This window comes from Lytechinus variegatus, chromosome 3 (assembly GCF_018143015.1).
Source record: "Lytechinus variegatus isolate NC3 chromosome 3, Lvar_3.0, whole genome shotgun sequence".
Taxonomy (NCBI): domain Eukaryota; kingdom Metazoa; phylum Echinodermata; class Echinoidea; order Temnopleuroida; family Toxopneustidae; genus Lytechinus; species Lytechinus variegatus.
Genome location: NC_054742.1, coordinates 58,435,865 through 58,457,218, shown reverse-complemented (window position 1 = coordinate 58,457,218; position 21,354 = coordinate 58,435,865). Strand labels below are relative to the sequence as shown.

Genomic DNA, 21,354 nt, shown 5'->3' with positions numbered 1-21,354 from the left:
ATTGCCCTAATTAAAAAAAATGCCCCTAAAAAGTTTAAATCATTTTCAACACTGCCACTTGAGAATTCACAGTGATTCAATTATCAGCCTTCGTGAATTTGTGCAGGTAACACAAGAAAGTGCACAGTTGCAAAACATATCCCCCATTCCAGCCTTCCAATTAAGAACAATTAATACTAGAATAGAATTCAGTTGAACATGCACATAAGTAGGGACAGTGATTTTCACTTTTAACGGTAAATCAAAACAGAAAATCTGTTTTGGTTCTTTATTTTTCATGCAAAAATTCATTGAATTTACCATTATAAAATAGAAAAAAGGACATTTTATTAAACAAAAAAAATCACAGTCCCTGCATTAGGCAAATCAAGGGTTGAATTGGCTCATTCTCTACACTATATTGTATAAATAATGTCAAGAAAATACAGGAGACAGAGAAAATTATTGTTGCTGCATGCATGGAAGTCGGTTGATGGCTTTCGTTCCATTAAACCCTATTGATGTTAAGAGAATGTTTTTAAGCAATATGAGGTTGCTAATCATTGCCATTTCTAAAAATACAGACTTTTCTGAGCTGCTTTCTACATTTTTAAAGTTTGAGATTGAAGGGATTTTTTTTTAATATCCCAGTGACGATATACGTAAGATTAGTACTATGAAAGATGCAAGACACTTCTGTACAGTCGAAATGGGTCAGTTGGGAAGATAAGATGGAGAAGGTATTTGATAGCTTTCATCCCATTAGGATAAAGTGTGGTACAAAATATTTATGGACCACATGTCACTTCACATCCAACATTACTCGGAAACTAAACTCTTGTCACAAGTTACCATTCATCGGTTCATCAGAATGAATTTTTCTCTATCAGTTTTTCTTCTCTTCGCACATCAAATTCCTGTTAATTTCTTTATCATCTTCCTATCATTCAAGACGCCATCAAATGAAATAATTGCATCAGCACTTGAAATCCTTCTCCTTCTATTAACCTTTGGAAACAGTCTCAATAAACTTGCCAGTTTCATAACTTTTTTCAACTTTGGTCATTGGTTGCCTGCTGTTAAGCTCCGCCTACTTTTTGCCCTTCATGAGTTCTGATTGGTCCATCTCAGCTGTCAATCACCCAGAGTATATTGACCCCTGATAGTCCAAGGTTCACCCTCCTGTAATTAAAAAAATAATAATTACCAAAATCATTTGAATATTCATATTCTGGATCGTGTTATAATTACCTGCAGCGAGATTTAAAGGAAACCAAAACCCAAGAGGTTGACCTAGACATAGGTGATGTGAATTATATTTTCCCATGACATATGATGTACTCAGTAGGCAAGATGCAATTTGAAAGACAGTGAGGAAAATCTGAAAAATTTTATACAAAACAAATGGAGAGTTGTCCACAAAATCAGCCATTTTGAAGCACGTTTGCCAATTTGAGGAACCCCATAGAAAGTACAAGACTTTTTAAACGTCCATAACTTTCTTATTTCATAACCTATATTGATGAAACTTTTTTTTTTTTTTGTTTCTCTCATTTTACTCTTTTCAATAAGATTGCTTCTCTTTTGGGGTATTGGTTTCCTTTAAGAGCCAATAGTTATATACATGTACAATAAGCGTGGGCAAAAATTCATGCATGACCTTGATCTTGAAAATTTGATATCACCAACAGGATAAATTACCTAAAATTCATGAGGTGTAACTTACTTAAAGATACTTATTGACAAAATAGCAAATTTTGTCAACTTTTGTATCAGTTCCAGGAAAATCTGAACCACAAGACAAGCAACAGGAAATCACTATTTTGCAAGCATATTTCTTAAAAAAGGGCAAGTAAAATAATGATAATGCCAAATTTTTTATAGAATTTTACCTGTAATCTCAAAAAGATATCTCACCTTAATCTGCTTGAATTTTCGTCTAAAATATTGCGATTTCTAATCCGTAGAATGACATCTTTTTCTGAATTTTAGAAGCACAGCCTGCACTTGTTGATAGTCACAAAATTTCGATTTTTCAGTCTACGATGTCTATTTTACATTAAGTTATAATTTTAGTTGATTTAGAATAAACAATGTGATTTTATGATTGCATACCACCTTAATAATTACTTTTTAAATGTGCATGAAATATGGACACCCAATCATACTTGTCTTTGCTGAATTTTTGATAGTCTGAAAATGAAATTAGGTTCGTTAGAACAATATGTAATAAACCATACAGAATAACGCTTCGGAATAACAACTTTATTTTGTTTTCAGATTGACCAACTTCCTAGATATTGAAACTAATCATTTTTGGAAGAACAAATTTCGGGCTTACAAACCTTCTGACTAATAAATCTTCAAAATATTGAACCTTTAGAATACCAAGCTGTAATTGATTTTTTTTTCTGCACATACATTCAGGGATCCAATTGAATTCAATCTGACATCATAAGATATACTTACCCCAACATTCCATTCTCTTTGGTTTTGATATGATGCAGAAATAAGAGGATAGCTTGAAATAAGTTGTTTCTTCCCTGTATGTGGAGGAAATAAGAATATTTATAACATTAAAGGTATGAATAGCTTAACATCATAATTCATGTAGCACTTAATATAGAAATGACATTCATGAATTATTTTAATATGAGAAATGCCAGCAGCATTTACTAGTGTGATTAAAGGGGAAGTCCACCTTGAAGAAAAGTTTGTTGTAAAAATAGGAGAAAAAATTATAAAGAATATTGGTAAAGGTTTGGGGAAAATCCATTAAAGATTAAGAAAGTTATTAGAATTTTAAGTTTTGGATTTGTGACGTCATAAACGAGCACGGCCTTTGATGCCTTACTGATTGGCCTGAATGCCCCTTTCACTGGACTAAGGAATTTTTGGTGTTGTAATACAAAGATGTGCCCTTTGAAAAGTGATCTTGCCTTGAAAAAGAGCAATTTATGGCTTAACATTCATTAAGAGTCATCCAAGATTGAATTGAACTAGTTACCTTTGGTAGGTCCCATGTATTATCACCAAGTATAACCTTGTAGTGAAGGGGTTGTCTATTATTGTACTGAACTAACCTTTGGTAGGTCCCATATATTATCACCGATTATAACTTTGTAGTGAGGGGGGGGGTGTCTGAAATTGCTCTGAACTAACCTTTGGTTGGTCCCATGTATTATCACCGATCATAACTTTGTAGTGAGGGGGGGGGGGTGTCTGAGATTGTAGTGGACTAACCTTTGGAAGGTCCCATGTATCATCACCAAGTATAACCTTGTACTGAGGGGGGGGGGTGTCTGAAATTGCTCTGAACTAACCTTTGGTTGGTCCCATGTATTATCACCGATTATAACTTTGTAGTGAGGGGGGGGTGTCTGAAATTGTACTGAACTAACCTTTGGTTGGTCCCATGTATTATCACCGATTATAACTTTGTAGTGAGGGGGGGGGGGTGTCTGAGATTGTAGTGGACTAACCTTTGGAAGGTCCCATGTATCATCACCAAGTATAACCTTGTAGTGAGGTGGATTGATCTTGGATTGGAAGAGCAGCAAATTCTCCTTTTTCAGATCTACAAAAACAATTAAACATCAAGATTGGATAATTGGTGTTGCATACAAATTTGATGATCAGCATGTAAGGGATTGGTAAAAATGTTAAAACCATCGATCGCAGCTTGTTATTCCAAACGTTTAAATACTCTGCAGTTTTGACATACTGAAGCTTCATTAATCTGAAGATTTGTTAATCCAAATAAATCTGACAATAAAATAATGTTTGTTATTTAAAACTTCCTTTTAAAAAAATGCTAAAATTCTATGGAAAATGTGCTCTTGGCCAATCAAGCAGCACCATATTTTCAAAAGTTTGAACCATCACTAAAAGTGTTTCATAAATATTAGCCTTCCAACAAGTTGTCAGATCTGACAACTTTCCTTGGTTTTGATTGGCTAAGAGGTACAAGTGTGTCTTACTGTTACCATGGGAAATGTCAGATCAAACAAACTTTGTTGGGTAAAACATTCAATACATACTTTTATCAAATGCTCTCATGTATTAAGGCACATATTATGAACAATCCTCTCCTGCTCATTGTGAATGTTATAATAATTTGGTGGATTTATTGTTTGGAATGACATTTTTTTTTTTTTAGTAAACCTTATCTGCGATTCAAGTCCAAAAAGGCAACTAACGTATTGCAGAAAGAAATGCAGAAAGAAATTAAATAAAAATCATATAAAAAAGTACCTGGTTTGTCAGGCATCTTCATGAAGTATTGGTCAGTAAAGATTTTTCCATCTGGATGCTTAGGGTGGGGTGGTAGGCAGGAATCCAGATAGGTGCATAGAGCATGGAGTACAAGCTGCAGAAATAAACAAGTACAGAAGAGTTTGTTAAAATATGCTCAAGGAAATAAACACAACATTACAGGATAACATAATCACAATTTTCAATCACTATATTGTTATGAGACCCCCCCCCATTGAACTTACAATACCTTTCTGTTAGGTTTTGGTTCATTTTAATTATCTATTGTATGCACTAACAATAATGCTTGATATTAGCAAGCATTTGATTTATCAATAAATGTTTCTTTAAACTCAGCTTTACAAATGTACATTTTTTCTCAGAATCACCTTTTAAAAAGGTCATCTTCACCCTTTGAAAAATACACATATAAAGATATATTTTTTCTTTACTTCATTTAAATATTATATCTTTAATAAACGTGGGAGCATCATGAACTAGTGCCTTTCAATTAGAAGAACTTGGGTTTGAATCTCAACCATGGCAATGTTTCCCAGCAAGAAATTCATCCAAATTGTGTTGCACTTGACCCAGGTGAGGTAAATGGGTACCTGGCAGGAATTAATTCCTTTAAATGATTGTGTGGTGTATAAAGGCTGGCCAGGGTAATAGTATCCAAAGTGCAGTTTTGGAAGCACATAGAGACATTAGATGTTAATATGAGCAATACAGGTACAAAATATTATTAATCGTATCATTAAACGGAGATATGAATCCTAATCAAACGACCAACTCAACTCTATCACGTTACCAGTATTATTTTAATTTAGCTAACAAGCAAATTTGCAAATGACTAGTACTAATGATTAGTTCTATTGACCAATCATGGTTTTGAGATGAGGATGGTTTATAAAATTACAAGGATGCACATCAATATCTTATAAAACATATAATAAACATTATATTGCTCAAGCATTAAAATAATTACACACACTAGTCAAAGTGCCCAAGGCATAGTAAGAGCTGTTCCATAGGTACCTAGTGAATAATTCATACTAATGCCCTCCATAATTTGTATTATTTCAAATTAAATCCTACATAAGTTAAACCATGTATGCTGATTGGATTAAATAGCATCATGTGACCAAACATATTCTTACTATTTTGCGATGATGTTGAAAATGAAACACCCACTGAAGAAAAATTACTATTCTGTGACGTCAATGAAGGAACAGTGCACTATTACATCACTGACCTCACAGATCACTGATACAAACAAAGCTTCAGGAAAAGTAGGTCAGTCAGCGCAGCACATTATCTATATTTTGGTTCAGATTTTAAAAAAGATTAACGTGTACAAGAACTAGATTATAAAGATCTGTAGTTCTAACTTATTAAATGTAGGACATAAAACAAATATACCAGGCCTTTTATTTCAAAGTATGGAGGGAATTATTCATCCTCGGTTGTAGTGGTAAAAGAACTATTTTCCCCTTGGGGCGAATCCAACCACGGACAAATAATTTCCACTATACTTACTCAAAGCCTGGTGTATTACTACACTATCACTCACCACACAGTCAGTAGGCAAATCCTTCTGCCACTTGCGGCCCTTATACTCTCCACCCTGATCCCAGCGGAACTCACAGATGTAACCACCTCGAGCAAGGTCTGAGGAAAAAAAATGCCAGAAATTTGCAAAATTGATTTAAAGATTCTTTCTATTCTAATATATGAAGAAATGTATCTTAAACTACTGAATAAATGAGGATAAACCCTAAAAGGACTTCACATGATTTTTCTGGAACGCACAAAGATTCTTTGAAGTCTTGTGCACCATTTGGGATCAAATTTGTGACATACTGTGAGACCACATGACTTTTTACAAGACAATGTCACGCCAATTATGGCTCATTCTTATACCTCATGTACAAAGTTAACGGGAGATAAAATTCATAAGAGAAAGAATTCATAAGTCTGCATAATTAATTTAGGATTAAATTTACTTTATAAAAAAATAGTCTGTAATAATTTTTATTGAAAACAAAACAATAAAAAACAAAAGATGAAAAAACAAAGATATTGGGTATACCATATGGAATTTATGTTTTTCATGAATAAATTTGCATATTTTATTCATGATTATAAAAATAAAAATATTATGTTAAGAATTTTTATTTCATACTAGCTTGAGGTCTATGTTGCAAAGAAATGGCCCAGTCCATTTAGGGATAATATGAAAGCATGAGCTCTCACCTCTGTATCTCTGTATAATGTATTCCTGGTTGGATGATATGTCAAGGTACGAGAGCAGGACGTTGAGGGAAGGTACATGCTGGCTCTTCAAAATTGCAACCTGACGAAGAGCTGATATACTCGTATCTGCAGCAAGATTTGGAAAAAAAAACACAACATTGTTCTCTCTGTGTTACAGAATCCTGAGCACGCCCAATAACACAAAAGTTTCGTGACTGATTTTGAAGCTGATTTCTATGACTGATTGCAATGATTTATGTGTATGATCAATTGTGAAAACCAGACATTGCTATTACAGGCCTACCAACCTGTAAACATACAAAATAGGAGTGATTCATTTACAAAATAGGAGTCACAGCATATTTCCCATAGATGACTGTACATAATATGTGGACAAAAAAAAGGAGAATTTTCTTTCCCTATGATAAAATGGATATTAAAATTTCCAAAAAAGGAGTAACTCCTTTTAAAAAGGAGTAGTTGGCAGGCCTGCTATTAAAGCTTTGTATTTCAAGGCAATGGTAGGTGTTTCATAAAGCTGTTTGTAAGTTACAAGTGACTTTATGAATGACTGGTGATCCTTTCTTGGGAACTAAATCAACGCCAATGGAAATCTGGTGGGTTTCATTTACCGCAAGAAAGGAACACCAGTTGTTCGTAACTCATGAACAGTTTTGTGAAACACCCACCAGGTTGAACTTGGGTATGGTACTGCAATCTGTATCCTTATCTGTATAACTATGTACATACCCCCTATCTGAAGATCCCCATGTCCAAGCCTCTGGAGTGTCTTGTTGACATTGTCTATCTCTTTGACAATGGGTGCAAGTACAGTCTGACTCAACCACTGAAATAGATAAAAAAATAAAATAAATAAGTAAACATACACAGGCGGATCCAAGGGGGGCACAGCCAGCACGTGCCCCCCCCCTTTGAGAAGCAACATTAAAATTTGTAATGTAAAAATGGCATTAAAACAGAGGTGTGCCCCCTCTTTTGAAATTGAAGGTTACGAAATATGCTTAACATGTGATTGAGAGCATTTTTTTTTGCTTGTCAAAATTTTCCTCCGAAAAATTTGCCCCATCATCCCCCTTGGAAAAATCCTGGGGTGGTATTCTGGAACTCTGTCATAACTTTTGTCATAAATTTTGTCATTTCTCTCCGAGATGTGACACCACTATGATTGTCACAAATCAGTATTCTAAACATTGTCTTTTCCCTGTCATATCTCTCAAAGTTCCCACCCATCTTTTCGGAAGCAAACCAATCAAAATCATCGTTAGTTCCCAGCTGGAGCCCTTCTAGCCAATTGGAAAGCCCCGTGGCAGGTAGGGCGTATCCCCAAAACAGTTGCTGGCATCGCGCAACTACGCGTATATTGATGCGCTTAATTACAAAGAGAGACAGGGAGCTGTGAAGAATTTTAGAGAAGTAGAAAAGGAAAACAGAGAAAAAAGGAGGAATAAATATGTAGGGCCTAACTAATTGTAGCATGAAAAAATAATTTTGAAAATTGTCATGGAAGATGAGTGAAACTAATACCACAATCTAATCTGAATAATATAATTATTTGCTTGACATTCAGTCAGGGTATCGGGATATTTGGTTCTAAAAGATATGACAAAATTTATGACTGCTACCCCCCTGTCATAACTTTTGTCATATCTTTTGCTTGTATAAAAGGATTATGCGCATTTAAAGCCGCATATTTTGCTGTGCGCTAAAGAGAAGAGACAAAATTAATGACCATTTTTGTGACAAAAGTTATGACATCCACCAGTATACCGATGTTGTCATATCTCTGAGAAAAGATAAAATATGGAGAAAAGACAATGTTCAGAATACAGCCCCTGGATCTGCCCTGTAATATACATATACACAGGCATTTCATTAATTGCTTTTCAGTAGTTTCTATATCACACACCATACTTATTTTTTTTCAAGGACTTCAATGGGTTTACATACATTAGTCTGGATTAGAAGAATCATTTAATTGTTGTTTTTTTTTCTCTGCATATGTGTGTTGTAAGCTGGATGCAGACAAAAAAAGTCTCATACATCCATATCTAGAATAGAATAATTCTATATACACAAAGGTTGCTCCTTATCTTTCAAAATTAAAGAAATTACATTACATTATATCCTGGTTAATATTATTGTTATAACTGATGAATCATTTTAATTGTGTTTTGTATTAACTTTCTTGTTATAAGGCTTACATTTTCTAAACTAATTTGATATCTAAATCTCATTCGTTCATATTTATAAGAGAGAAAACTAACAAGTTTTTTAAGCATTTAATAAGCATTCAGCATTATTATCATCATTATCATTGTTGCTGTTATTATCATCATTATTATATTACTACTGCATGTATGCCGATAATTTTCTTTTTTTTAAATGCCAATTATACAGAAACCGAGTAAAGCACCTGTAGGAGTGACATCAAAATAAGGGTGCAAAGATAGCGAAATGCTCAAAAAATCATTCTTATGGCCCATACGAACGCACCTGTCTTAGATTGGCAATCCACCGGTCAAGGGTCTCCCTGTCCACCTCTAGCTTCTCCCAGGCCTCCTCAGCTCCATATGTAGCGGGATAGTCCTGGTCATCCTTACCCCGTCCAGTGGCCGGAGACTGAGGGGACCTACTGGCCAGCTGGTACTGATACTTGCCCAGCAGGTAGGTGAAGTCGGCAGCAGAACGGTTGTAGGCCCAGAAGGACGGGCTACTGTTTGGCGATTGGTCTGGCATTCCTGTTGATGCAGAGTCAATAACGCAAGTTAAGCGTGTCTCACACTAACTACAATTTATTGCGACTGGACTTTAATATAAATTACATTACAATCGGATATGGGAGCTTCAAACTGTAAATTGTGTCTGACGGTGGACCAGAATGTAAACAAGTGGAATGCCTCTGGCCGTCTCACCTGCATCACGCGGTTCAATATAGCAGCAGTGCTGACTTTGAATACTACTCTAACTCACACAAGATGTTCAGTGATACATGGTTACTCTTATGTCCACTTTTTATGAACGAGACCAATAAACTTACAGAGATATGATGGTTATTCAACAAAAAAACCCCAACATAGCCAAAGTTCATTGACCTTACATGACCTTTGACCTTGATCATGTGACCTGAAACTCGCACAGGATGTTCAGTGATACTTGATTACTCTTATGTACAAGTTTCATGAATCAGATCCATAAACTTTCAAAGTTATGATGGTAATTCAACAGATACACCCAATTCGGCCAAAGTTCATTGACCTTTGACCTTGGTCATGTGACCTGAAACGCGCACAGGATGTTCAGTGATATTTGATTACTCATATGTCCAAGTTTAATGAACTAGACTAATAAACTTTCAAAGTTATGATGGTAATTCAACAGATACCCCCGATTCGGCCAAAGTTCATTGACCCTAAATGACCTTTGACCTTAATCATGAGACCTGAAATTTGCACAAAATATTCAGTGATGCTTGATTACTATTATGTCCAAGTTTCATGAATCAGATCCATAAACAATCAAAGTTATGATGGGAATTCAACAGATATCCCCAATTCGGCCAAAGTTCATTGACCCTAAATGACCTTTGACCTTGGTCATGTGACGTAAAACTCATGCAGGATGTTCAGTGATACTTGATTAACTTTATGTCCAAGTTTCATGAACTAGGTCTATATATTTTCTAAGTTATGATGACATTTCAAAAACTTAACCTCAGGTTAAGATTTCGATGTTGATTCCTCCAACATGGTCTAAGTTCATTGACCCTAAATGACCTTTGACCTTGGTCATGTGACATGAAACTCTAATAGGATGTTCAGTAATACTTGATTAACCTTATGGCCAAGTTTCATGAACTAGGTCCATATACTTTCTAAGTTATGATGTCATTTCAAAAACTTAACCTCAGGTTAAGATTTGATGTTGACGCCGCCGCCGTCGCCGCCGTCGGAAAAGCGGCGCCTATAGTATCACTCTGCTTCGCAGGTGAGACAAAAACTCAGTGGCTTAGTAAGAGAATAATCATGAAAACCCTTGAAACAGCCCCCCCCCCAAAAAAAAGGTAAGAGCTTGGGCATGGAGCCTTTTGTAACTTGGTAATTAATTCTTTACAAAAAAGTAAATATTTTCCATGCTTAGAATTCAAAACCAAAGAGTATACTTCTGATTTGCATGGCGTTGTTCTATAAGGGTTTCATGCAGCATCTTTAATGACTACTTTACTCTCAGCCAATCAGATGCAAGGATATTGGTAGCTTATAACAACACTCAGTGAAAATCAATGGCTATTTGCTTCATGAAATATGCCTTTGCTGGAATGATTTTCACTTTTTTCCCATATTTGCCAAAATCCAATATGATCTGTGACAAGGGTGGTTTCCAGTAAGAATTTAAAAAACCACCCACAATTACCATTTACTGAGCTCATAAAAATGAGCACAGGAGCAATTACCACAGATAACTAATAAATCTGAAAGTTTAGTTTTCTTACCAAGCATGTTTTTCTTTTCTTTCTCCTCGTATGAAGATAAGTAGCTTCTTAAAGCAGCCTCATCAGAAATAACTGTATCTGGTGTCATCACTAGAGGGAGACAAATCAAATTAAATATATTTTACATTTAAAGATAAGCATCAAGATGTATTATTGTTCATACATCAGGGTGGATGGATGGGTGATGAACATGTGGATGGATAGATGGGAGGGTGATTAGATGGATGGGTGAATAGATGGATAAATGGGTGAATAGATGGATAAATGAATTGATAGATGAGTGAGTAGATGGATGGGTAGTTAGATGGTTGGCTGGATGGATGAGTGGGTGAATGGATAGGGGGTGGATGGCTGGGTGAGTGGTTTGAAGAATAAATTAATAAATACATAAATATAACTGTTTTAGGAGAAATATGTTCATAAAATGTGTTACGGTAATCGAATGGATCAGTGACAGCCAGTTTGAGGGAGTTACCCAAACTATAGGAGGCTTTCATTGGATTTGACTTACAAGGGGAGTGCCTGATTGGGGATGATTTGTGTCTGGGTCTAAGATGACTTCCACCACTTCCACTGGTATCTCTGAACAGAACTGATGAAGAAACAGCTGGAGTATGAGGGGTGCTTCCTGGAGTCTATCAGAGAATTAAAAAAAAGCAACGATGACCATAAACAGTCAGTATTTGTGCAAATTAAGTTATTTACAAATGAATGGAAATGATGCATATTAAATATTTTACAATGGTTACTTAGCTTGTAATACACATGCAAACAGGAGGTTAATGTCATGTGCAAGATTTATACCATCACACCGATATCATACAAAATGTACTATTGCACTGCTTAATAGTTGACATCACAATACCGTTCAACATACTGATCTAAAAGTAAATAAATATAGGTGCAATACATGTAGAGTCAACTGACTGAATGTAAAAGCATGCTGTAAATATGATGCACACTTTAATTACACCATTCTAAGTGTGCATTTTGAATGGTGTTACTCAGGGACATTGCTTTTTGCTCTGATATTTTCTTAATTTCCATAGATTACCTAGGAATTTTAGCTAATTCCTAAGGACTTGTACAACACAAATAGCAATTATTCTTATCAGTGCAATAATAAAAGACTTGGAATTCCATGAAAGAGAGACACTCTATTCGATAAGGCATATTCTTTTACCTCACGGTAAATCTTGTATCATCGCACTCATGCCTATTCGCTATTTGTTATAATACTACAACTCTTAAGAATGTTCTGTAATCTGACTGATCCAAATCGGATCACATGATATTCAGGGAATTGCACTATGTCTATGGCATCCAAAATGCTCTATCCTGGACTCTGACGTCAGAGTGCAGTATAGTGCGAGGTCTGCATCATGGCACGACGTATATAATGTTCAGCTCGGCAGCACAGACAATCGCAAGTCAAAGTTCAAGTTGCAATTTGTGTACTTTGTAGACCAATACGCAGGCAATAAAACGTGTCATACGCACTTGTGATTTCAGTCACACGTACATTGACGTAGGGCAATCGCGACTTTTGTTTGGATGGCTGTGCTAGATTGACCTTGCAACGGATTTGTCTATTTTCTGCTTTTTTCGTGCCCCTTGTTGGATATAAATTGGATTATCAGTATGGATGAACAAAGAGGATAAGGATTTTGTTTTGTTGATGGATAAAGAAATGGATGAACTTTGGGACATTGTTGACGGTAAGAACACGAAAAAAGTTGAACTTTTTGCAAGACACCGAGTTGAAAGATTTTGTGGCTTAGTTGGAATTGATTTTGAGCCTTTGCATCAACTCCCTACGAGAGAGCTTGACAAAGTCTTGAGTCGCTTCTTTGGTAGTCTGAGGAAGGAAGATGGCACCTTGTACAAAAAGAAGTCTCTACAAAGAAATTGACATCTCGTCATCAAAGGAGTTTCATAAGTTGAATAACACATACAAAGTTGTCCTCAAGTAATTGAAGACAGACGGAAAAGGTACAGCGAAACACAAACCTCCTGTAAACATTGATGACATGAAGAAAATCCGTGGAGGTGGACTGGTAGATGATAATTCACCAATTGGTCTCTATACCAAGGTTTTCCTGGATGTAATGGTCTACTTTGGACACAGAGAAAGGGAAAGCCTCAAAGCCATGGCACCGGATGATTCTCAATAGAGACAGCAAAGAGAAGAGATATTTCAAGATGAAGGACTCATTGACCAAATATCGACAAGAGGGAGAAAGCGAAGCATACGGTGGGCAAATGTACAAAGAAAGGGATTCTCCAAGATGTCCTGTTGAAAGTCTCTTAAAGTATAAGTCAATGTTGAACTGCTCTTGTACAGCTTTCTGGTATAGACCAAAATCTCGGGTTCCTAATGATGGACCATGGTATGACGCTGTTCCACTAGGAGTGAATACTCTTGGCAAGTTACTGAAAAAACTTGGCAGCCGAAGCAGGATGCGTCACTCCTTATACTAATCACAGTCTAAGGGCTACCACTGTTAAGAAGTTGAATGATGCTGGATTTGAAGCACGAGATATAATGACGGTAACTGGACACAAGTCAGGGAGCTTCTTGAGACATTACAGTAATACGAGTGACACTAGAAAAGAGGAAATGTGCAGAGTGATATCAAGAGCAATTAATGATGAGCAACCGTCAACTAGTGCATGTCGAGAGTGAAAATAGCACTTTTGTCGCCAATGCCATTATGGAAATGAAAAGAAATGGAAACAATGTCAGCTGTCCAACAAGAGGCCGATTCACATGACAAAGGATTGGACTCTGTTGGTTTCAGCCTAAGTCAAGAGCTCACTGTCAACAATACTAAGTCTTCACAGGTCCAAAACTTCTATTTCAACGGGCCTGTGACCTTCATAAAAAGAATTTGTAAATATCCATTGTTTGAAACTAGTGATTAGACAGCATTTTGTTTCATCTTAAATTGTGTTGGATCTTTGATTTCACTAATGACTTCTGTGAATATTTGGAATAACTTTGTGAAATGATTACCATACAAACAGTGACTTTCTGGATTTTTGAATTTGTGGATAACTTAATTGGAGTCAAGACAGTCAGACATACATGTACTCAAGCAGCATGATTAATGTATTATAGACCCTAGACTAGATCTAGAATTTAGATCAAATATAGCATTCAGGCAGCTCAGTAACATGGGGGGGGGGGGGGTGTATAACGCAAACAATGCATGCATTTTTGTGCATAGAGGACCTAAATAATTAACTCTGTGCTCGACTCCTGCGGACCTTAGTGCGGTATATCCACTGGCTCTTCTCGCACATCGTTCATTATTCGGCCCTGCATCCACGCGCTTACATGCATTATTTGTAATTGTATTCTCTACCTGATTGAAAGAATGTCCAGTCATCGAGATGAAGCTCCCCTGTGATGAAGGGGAAGCTCCTGGAGAGTACTGGCCCTTGTAAGCACTGTTCGGCGTGAGCCTGGGGGTGCCATATGCACCCATCAAGGACGGACTAGCCCCTGGGCTACCGGTGGTTGTGTTGGAGTAGAGGTAGTGACTGGGAGGTTTCACCGATGGGGACGATGAGGATGGCGACTGGTGGGAGCTGTACAGGTTGGCAGGAGCAGATGCTATCCTTTGACGGGAAAGCTTGAAACCAACAGCTGCAGAGATAGGAAAGACATCATACCCTTATTTACAGATGATACTTCAAAAACAAGTTTCGTTTAAAAACCATAAGGTCTGTATTCACAAAGGCAGTTTTGACTTGTTGATTAGAAGCCAATGATTTATGCATATTTCATTCTATAATAATGCTTTATTCAACAAGTATATTGAGACAGCATCCAGTATATAAGAGGACATGACATTTCCTCCTGTGACAACTGCTCCAGCCTTTATTTCGTCTAAGATGTAGGGTTAGGTGAAAGGATGCAATAGGATTTCATGGGGTTAGGGTAGGGTATAGTGTTAAATCCAGGGTTGAAGTTAGTCATTTGAGTAGTGTGTGGAATTTATAGTGGAGCAAATGTCACAGAACCAACAAATTCATACTCACATTTATCACAGCTTGCTAAATTGATGCTGGTTGCTCTTCATTATTGATAACTATCAATATACTGGCAGAATTAGGCATAATTAATGGCTAGTAAACAGATAGATGAAAACTAAACAAACCACGGTTTCAAACAATGGATTCAAAATCACCTTTGTGAATTCAGACAGAAGCTTTATATTTTTCAAATATAGCCAGATTTACATTATGAACCTGTCACAAATACTAAATATCAACTCTTTTTAAAGTATGTTCTACATCTATTACACTAAAATCATTTTGCTTGCAAACGTTTGTGATAAGATTTCACTGGATTGATGAAGGTTATCTTCTTTAGGTAACATACTTTTGGGATCCCAGCCAGGCGAGGATCCAGTCGGATTACACACAATACCATTTCACGGACCGTATTGTTTTTGCACAACAGTCGGCTTCTCAAAACTATTGCGTCTAACTAATCTGGCTGGAATTGCCTTTGATCATAGCCTTGGGGAAGTGTTAGGAAGCTACTATTAGCATGAGCCAAGCAAAGCTGCCCACGTCATATTAGTAATCCACTAGCTCAAAATCACTGCTGCATATTGAGTAGGCCTGAGATACTGCATCAAGTTCTCACCATTGTCTTGGACACCAAGCATGCTCTTCTCCACCGGTGACAAGGCAATGGGATGCCGCATCCCCTGAAGAGTGGGGATGACATAGCGCCACAGATCCACCAATGAATTGAATGTAAAGAGTACAGTGAAGGCACACGTGACGTACCAGACAGACGGATGGCTCAGCTCAAAGAAATCAATCGTGGAGCTAAATGTCCTGCAGGTGTGAGATAATAACAATGTTAATACCAAGCGGTCTAATAAACATATTTTTTTGAAAAAAAAAAAAAAACATTGTGAAGAGGTATTACATAATGATGCTGGGCTGTTAATCCTTGTACCTCCAAATGTACAAATTTTGGACAAAGCTTAGAAATAGCTAGGGTGGTATTCTAATAGCCAACCTAATCTGTCCATCAACATTCTGTCTAACAACCAATTGGTCTAATCACCACTACATTTAATCCCCAGTTCATCTATAACCATTTTGTCTCATAACCAATTGGTCTAATATCCATTTTACTTTCATTTATTTTACCAAATTAACAAATTAAGTTTAATCCAATTAGACCAAATGGTATACGGAATAAATGGCTAATAGACCAACTGCTTAAATACACAAAATTGTGAGTTAGCAAATAGCATTTAGACCATATGGATAGAGGATGAACTGATGATAGACCAAATGATAGTAGACGAGTTGGTAATTGGACGAATTGGTATTACACCAACTGAAAATAAATCATAATGTCAAGCCCCTCCCCACTCAGCTGTATGAAGTGAAATATAGAAACATATTTTATCAACTCACATTTCCAGGAAGAAGAATACAGCCAGGATGAAGTTGATAGCAAACCATAGCAGAGCCCGATTAGCCAACTGATTCTCTGTCTTCCGTTTCAGAGTCTTCTCTGTGACAGGGGTGGCAGTGGCAGTGCTCCCGAGGCCTGCTCGTAACATGATGGACCTACAATGTAAATACAAAGAGATAAATCAAGAGATGATGATTAGCTGAATTTGTTCTTAAACAAGAGTTTTTAATTACAAGGGTATTTTGCATCTTTGATCATTAACTGCCCCTGGGACCTGACTAGTCTAATAATAATGAAAATAATAATAAAGGCATATTTACCCAGGGTAGCCACTTCAGTTCCGAAAATCCAATGGAAATACTCAATATTCACCTTTCCTTACTTAGGATCAAGTATCAGAATTGATTTCAAAATGAAAATTGTTTTGTAGTTTTTGCTATTTTGGGGGAAATATAGTCCCTTATTTCCAAATCAGGCTTTTGAATTTGATCCCGTTTGATCATATAATGTTAGAGAGAGGGGGAGAGGTGGGTGAGACTCGAGGATCGAGCGGCCGGAGAGACCAAATATAAAGTATATTACAAATAAGCTAGTGTATTAAGAAATATGTATAGGCCTCTGACATACAGACTGAAGATTAAATATATCCCTGCTGGAATTCAAAACATTTTATGATGGCGTATAGGTCCTAGTATTCTTCATGGTCTCCCTCTAACCTCTCTGTAATTTCATTTTTATTTGAAGCAGCTGATGGATATTTAATTAATATAAATGATATATATTCCATTTTTTTAATAAAACAAATATTTCAAAAGTTGCATCTTCTTCATCGCATTCAGTCACTAATGACTTCTCTCACAGATCATCTTCATTTTTTTAGTTATTATTTTCTCGTCATACTTTCATTTTATCTCACATTTTTTCTATTTAATTCATTGTCTTTGCAGTAAATATAAAATCTCGGGGCTAGGCCACTAATAAAACTTCAGAGTGTCTGGCCATGATCCTGAATGACATGCAATAATTATGTATCTGTGGATAGAAAATGAAAACACAGCTAGGTTAATATCATAATAAAATCATGATTGAGATAATTATTTATGAAATAATCGATTGATATATTTATAACTAGAATAAAGTAATCAAATCTATTGCAGAGTTTGTTATATTGATGATCATTTGATTATTTTCCTTGGACTTTCCTTCACCTTGCCGATGTACCTGTCCCTGGCCAAGAGTATCCACAGTCCGTGCATACAAGTGCACTTTGTTTGCACAGCTCAGACTACGTAGCCAGGAGGCTCCTAGAGAGTAATCACCTTTTGCAAATCTAGCTGCACCCTGCTGAACCATGTCCATTTCAGTCTTAGAGATAAGCTCTTTGGTACGAGAGTCCCAAATTCTGTCTTTCAGAGCTACCAAGTCTTACGCATTGTGCGTGAGACTCACGCATTGTGCGTGAGACTCACGCATTCAGTGTCTGTCTCGCGCATGGCACCCATTTTTCTCATGCATCGGGACCAGACAGAAAAAAGAGAAAACGTAGCATTATTCGCTAGATTATACGACTGGCCGACCGCCTTCGCATCTAGCCCGGCATGCGAGACGAATCGAGAGTGCAGTCAGCGCACAGCTAGTACGTGATATGATGAATCGTGTGCGTGCATCGCATGGTTTTGTAGTATGGATCGATATCATGATGAAGCCTATATCTCATGCGTGCGCCTTTTCGCAATGTACGAGTGTAAGTACTGGCTGCACGCGCGCAGAGACGCCGAATCATGAAAATCTCACGCATAACATTTTTTTGAACTTGGCATCTCTGGTCTTTTCATAATATTTTTCTAATTTTTTTGATGAATTCTTTTTTAAACATGAAAATGATAGCGTACAAATTTCAGAAATGAAGTTGTATCTCATTTACATGATTAGGGCTGGAAAGTAGAAATCTTGGGGGCAAAAGTTTCAGGTATTTTGTCGGGACACAGAGATGAATGGGAAGGGATTCTTGGCTCCGTGGTGGGTAAGCATACGTCAGTAAATGATTTTTACTCTCTACTCTAGGAGCCTCCTGGCTAAGAATGCACACAGACAGTGCACGAAAAAAAAAAAAAAAATAGACAGCTCTGCCACCCTTAAGTTTAAGAACAAATGTGATGTTATACTCTAAATCAAATATGATGAGGTGTTTACTGGAACTTAAAGTCAGTCATTGAATGAGTGGCTGCGGGCACTTGTTCACTGCTACCATCTGGCCTGTGGAGAATCTACGGGTAGGACTTAGTCTTGAGGACGCAATGATGATGATTTTTTTAGATATGTCATATACTTCTTCATCATTGACGTCTTGACACTCTCTCCATAGTGTCTTAAGCGAAGGACCAAAACAAAGATGGATTTCCCTCGGAATTCCATCTTTTTAAACCAAAATCTTGAGAATTCTATTAATTTTATTAATTCTCACACCTTCCTACGCCTAATGCGTAGGAAGGTTTTAAATATTATCATATAAAAATATTAAAAAATAAAGATTTCTTACCTAACTGATGCCGCGTAGACCCCTCGTTCCACATGTAAACAACGGAAATACAATAGCGTCGACCCTTGAACGGTAGAACCACTTATGTATGACGTACTTCCGGAAAGCAATGCCGTCTTAACGAACAATTTAGAGATAAAAATTCTTATTTAACAAATATAAAAATCTATTTTTTGATCATAAATATTTTTTATATATTGATATGAATTATTTTTGATCAAAAAATAAATTTTAATATTTGTTAAATAAGAATTTTATCTCTAAATTGTTCGTTAAGACGGCATTGCTTTCCGGAAGTACGTCATACATAAGCGGTTCAAGGGTCGACGCTATTGTATTTCCGTTGTTTACATGTGGAACGAGGGGTCTACGCGGCATCAGTTAGGTAAGAAATCTTCATTTTTTAAAATTTTTATATGATAATATTTAAAACCTTCCTACGCATTAGGCGTAGGAAGGTGTGAGAATTAATAAAATTAATAGAATTCTCATGATTTTGGTTTTAAAAAATGGTTTTATTGGGGAAATCCATCTTTGTTTTGGTCCTTCGCTGAAGACACTATGGAGAGAGTGTCAAGACGTCAATGATGAAGAAGTATATGACATATCTAAAAAAATCATCATCATTGCGTCCTCAAGACTAGGTAGGACTATGGTATGCCAATGCTGTATTGAGCACACACTTTAAAAATATCATTTAAATATCACTTTTGTAACCAAAATTACTCATTTGCATACAGTTTTAATTTATTTATCATTAGTAACGGGGGAATAATTTTTGTATTCACCAGAACACTCAAAATCTTGAATTTTGGGCATATTTTTGTCAGTAGAGGCGCTGGTCCAAAAATGGGATTGTCCCAGAAAACAAGGATATCCTCATAAACAAAGACAAATCATGTCTTGATAAATTGAGACTGTCCTTGTTTATGGGGACGTTTTTTTTCACTTCCCCCTATGGGACAAAGACAGCAATTACGGAAATTGAGAGTGCTAAAAATAGATTCAGTGACCTCAATTCCCCCCAGTTCACCGTCTATTTTTCATGACTTACCGTCTTCCAATACTCTTGTTATGAAACCTGATATGTTTACATTGACTAGCACACTTGATTGGTGTCGGCACTTGACAGGTGAATGAACATTCCTAGATTTCTTGTGTGAAGAAATCCTTATAAACTGAGACAGTCCCTGTAAACTGGGACGATCCCAATTTTCTGACCAGCGCCTCTACTGTTTGTGTACGCCCTCTATTGGTGGAAAGTAATATGGCAAGAAATTTTTATTTTTTTTTTCTATTTTTAATTAAAAAAAAAATGATATAAAGAATCAAATCTAAATAAGACTAAGAGCCAAGCTGTATGAATAACACTTAACAGGTCTAATGGAAACTGTCAGTGTAAAAAAAAATCAAGCAATTGCCCCAAAGAAAAAGAGAAAATAAGCCAAACATTGCCACCCTTATTTTGCCACACATGGAGATATAACTGAGAACAAGGTTATATCAATCATAACCTTGTTCATTGAATGAGTGGCTGCGGGCTTCGATTCGATCGCACTTTTGAGTTTTGTAAATGATTGCCTTGTCAGCTGCTTGCGTTCGCATGGTGACGGTCGCATCCGGACAATAGCGGCGCTTTTGCTCCCTTTTCTATCCCATGATCATTTGCGTGAATCTATTTGCAATAAGATCTATGTAGGCCTAATAGAGACCCAAGCTTTTGGTCTATGTCAAGCCAAGGCTCGAGGCCGAGCGAGCGCGAGCTGGCCGGCTGGCTTAACACTGGAGCACACACAATAATAAACATTTGGGACCGAAGTGAAAACAAAAGGCAGACAGCGATAATTAACAAAACCACACATCCATTCAACTTACTTCACCAGGTTTAGTAGTTCAGAACAACTCAAAGAAGTATAGAACAGCTACAATATCTAAAATTATCAGGAAAACAATGAATTCACAGGCAAAAGTGATATAACGGAATACAATCCACATCCCGCGATCCCGCGTTTTGAATGGTACCGTTTTGCAAGCACGTATGGTGTCGTCGAGTCTGATCCAAAACGAATTTCCCGAAGAAGCTGAATATCAAATTTCCTGAAAAGTTCATAAACATTATTTTCCTGGAATGTTCAAATTTTATTTTTTAACAAAGATTGGACAATAACAAAGCGAGCCTATCAAGGAATCTGACCTTTTTTGTTGAAATCACTTTTTTTACAAATAACACCAACACTGGCGTAAATCCGTGTTGATGGGTGGGGGGATGACTGAAATATTTTGGCATTTTTTTGCAATCATGTTTTTAGATATGCAAGGAATTGTCTTTGATATGTACTATGTCCACACCGGCGTTCCGTGGGT

The 21,354-nt window shown here is 36.6% G+C and overlaps 1 protein-coding gene across 1 annotated transcript; it reads right to left on the bottom strand.

Moving 5' to 3' along the window:
- Window positions 1-336: 336 nt before the first annotated feature.
- On the bottom strand, window positions 337-21,013 carry LOC121411487 (transmembrane protein 209-like). Its single transcript, XM_041604254.1, has 14 exons — window positions 20,866-21,013; window positions 16,451-16,606; window positions 15,660-15,856; window positions 14,368-14,651; window positions 11,511-11,634; window positions 11,000-11,089; window positions 9,004-9,248; window positions 7,240-7,336; window positions 6,490-6,615; window positions 5,807-5,904; window positions 4,234-4,348; window positions 3,462-3,556; window positions 2,449-2,522; window positions 337-1,161 (listed from the first exon to the last, which is right to left on the bottom strand). The coding sequence occupies exons 2-14, from the start codon at window positions 16,597-16,599 to the stop codon at window positions 1,107-1,109; spliced, it is 1,749 nt and encodes a 582-aa protein (XP_041460188.1). The 5' UTR covers window positions 16,600-16,606; window positions 20,866-21,013; the 3' UTR covers window positions 337-1,106.
- Window positions 21,014-21,354: the final 341 nt, after the last annotated feature.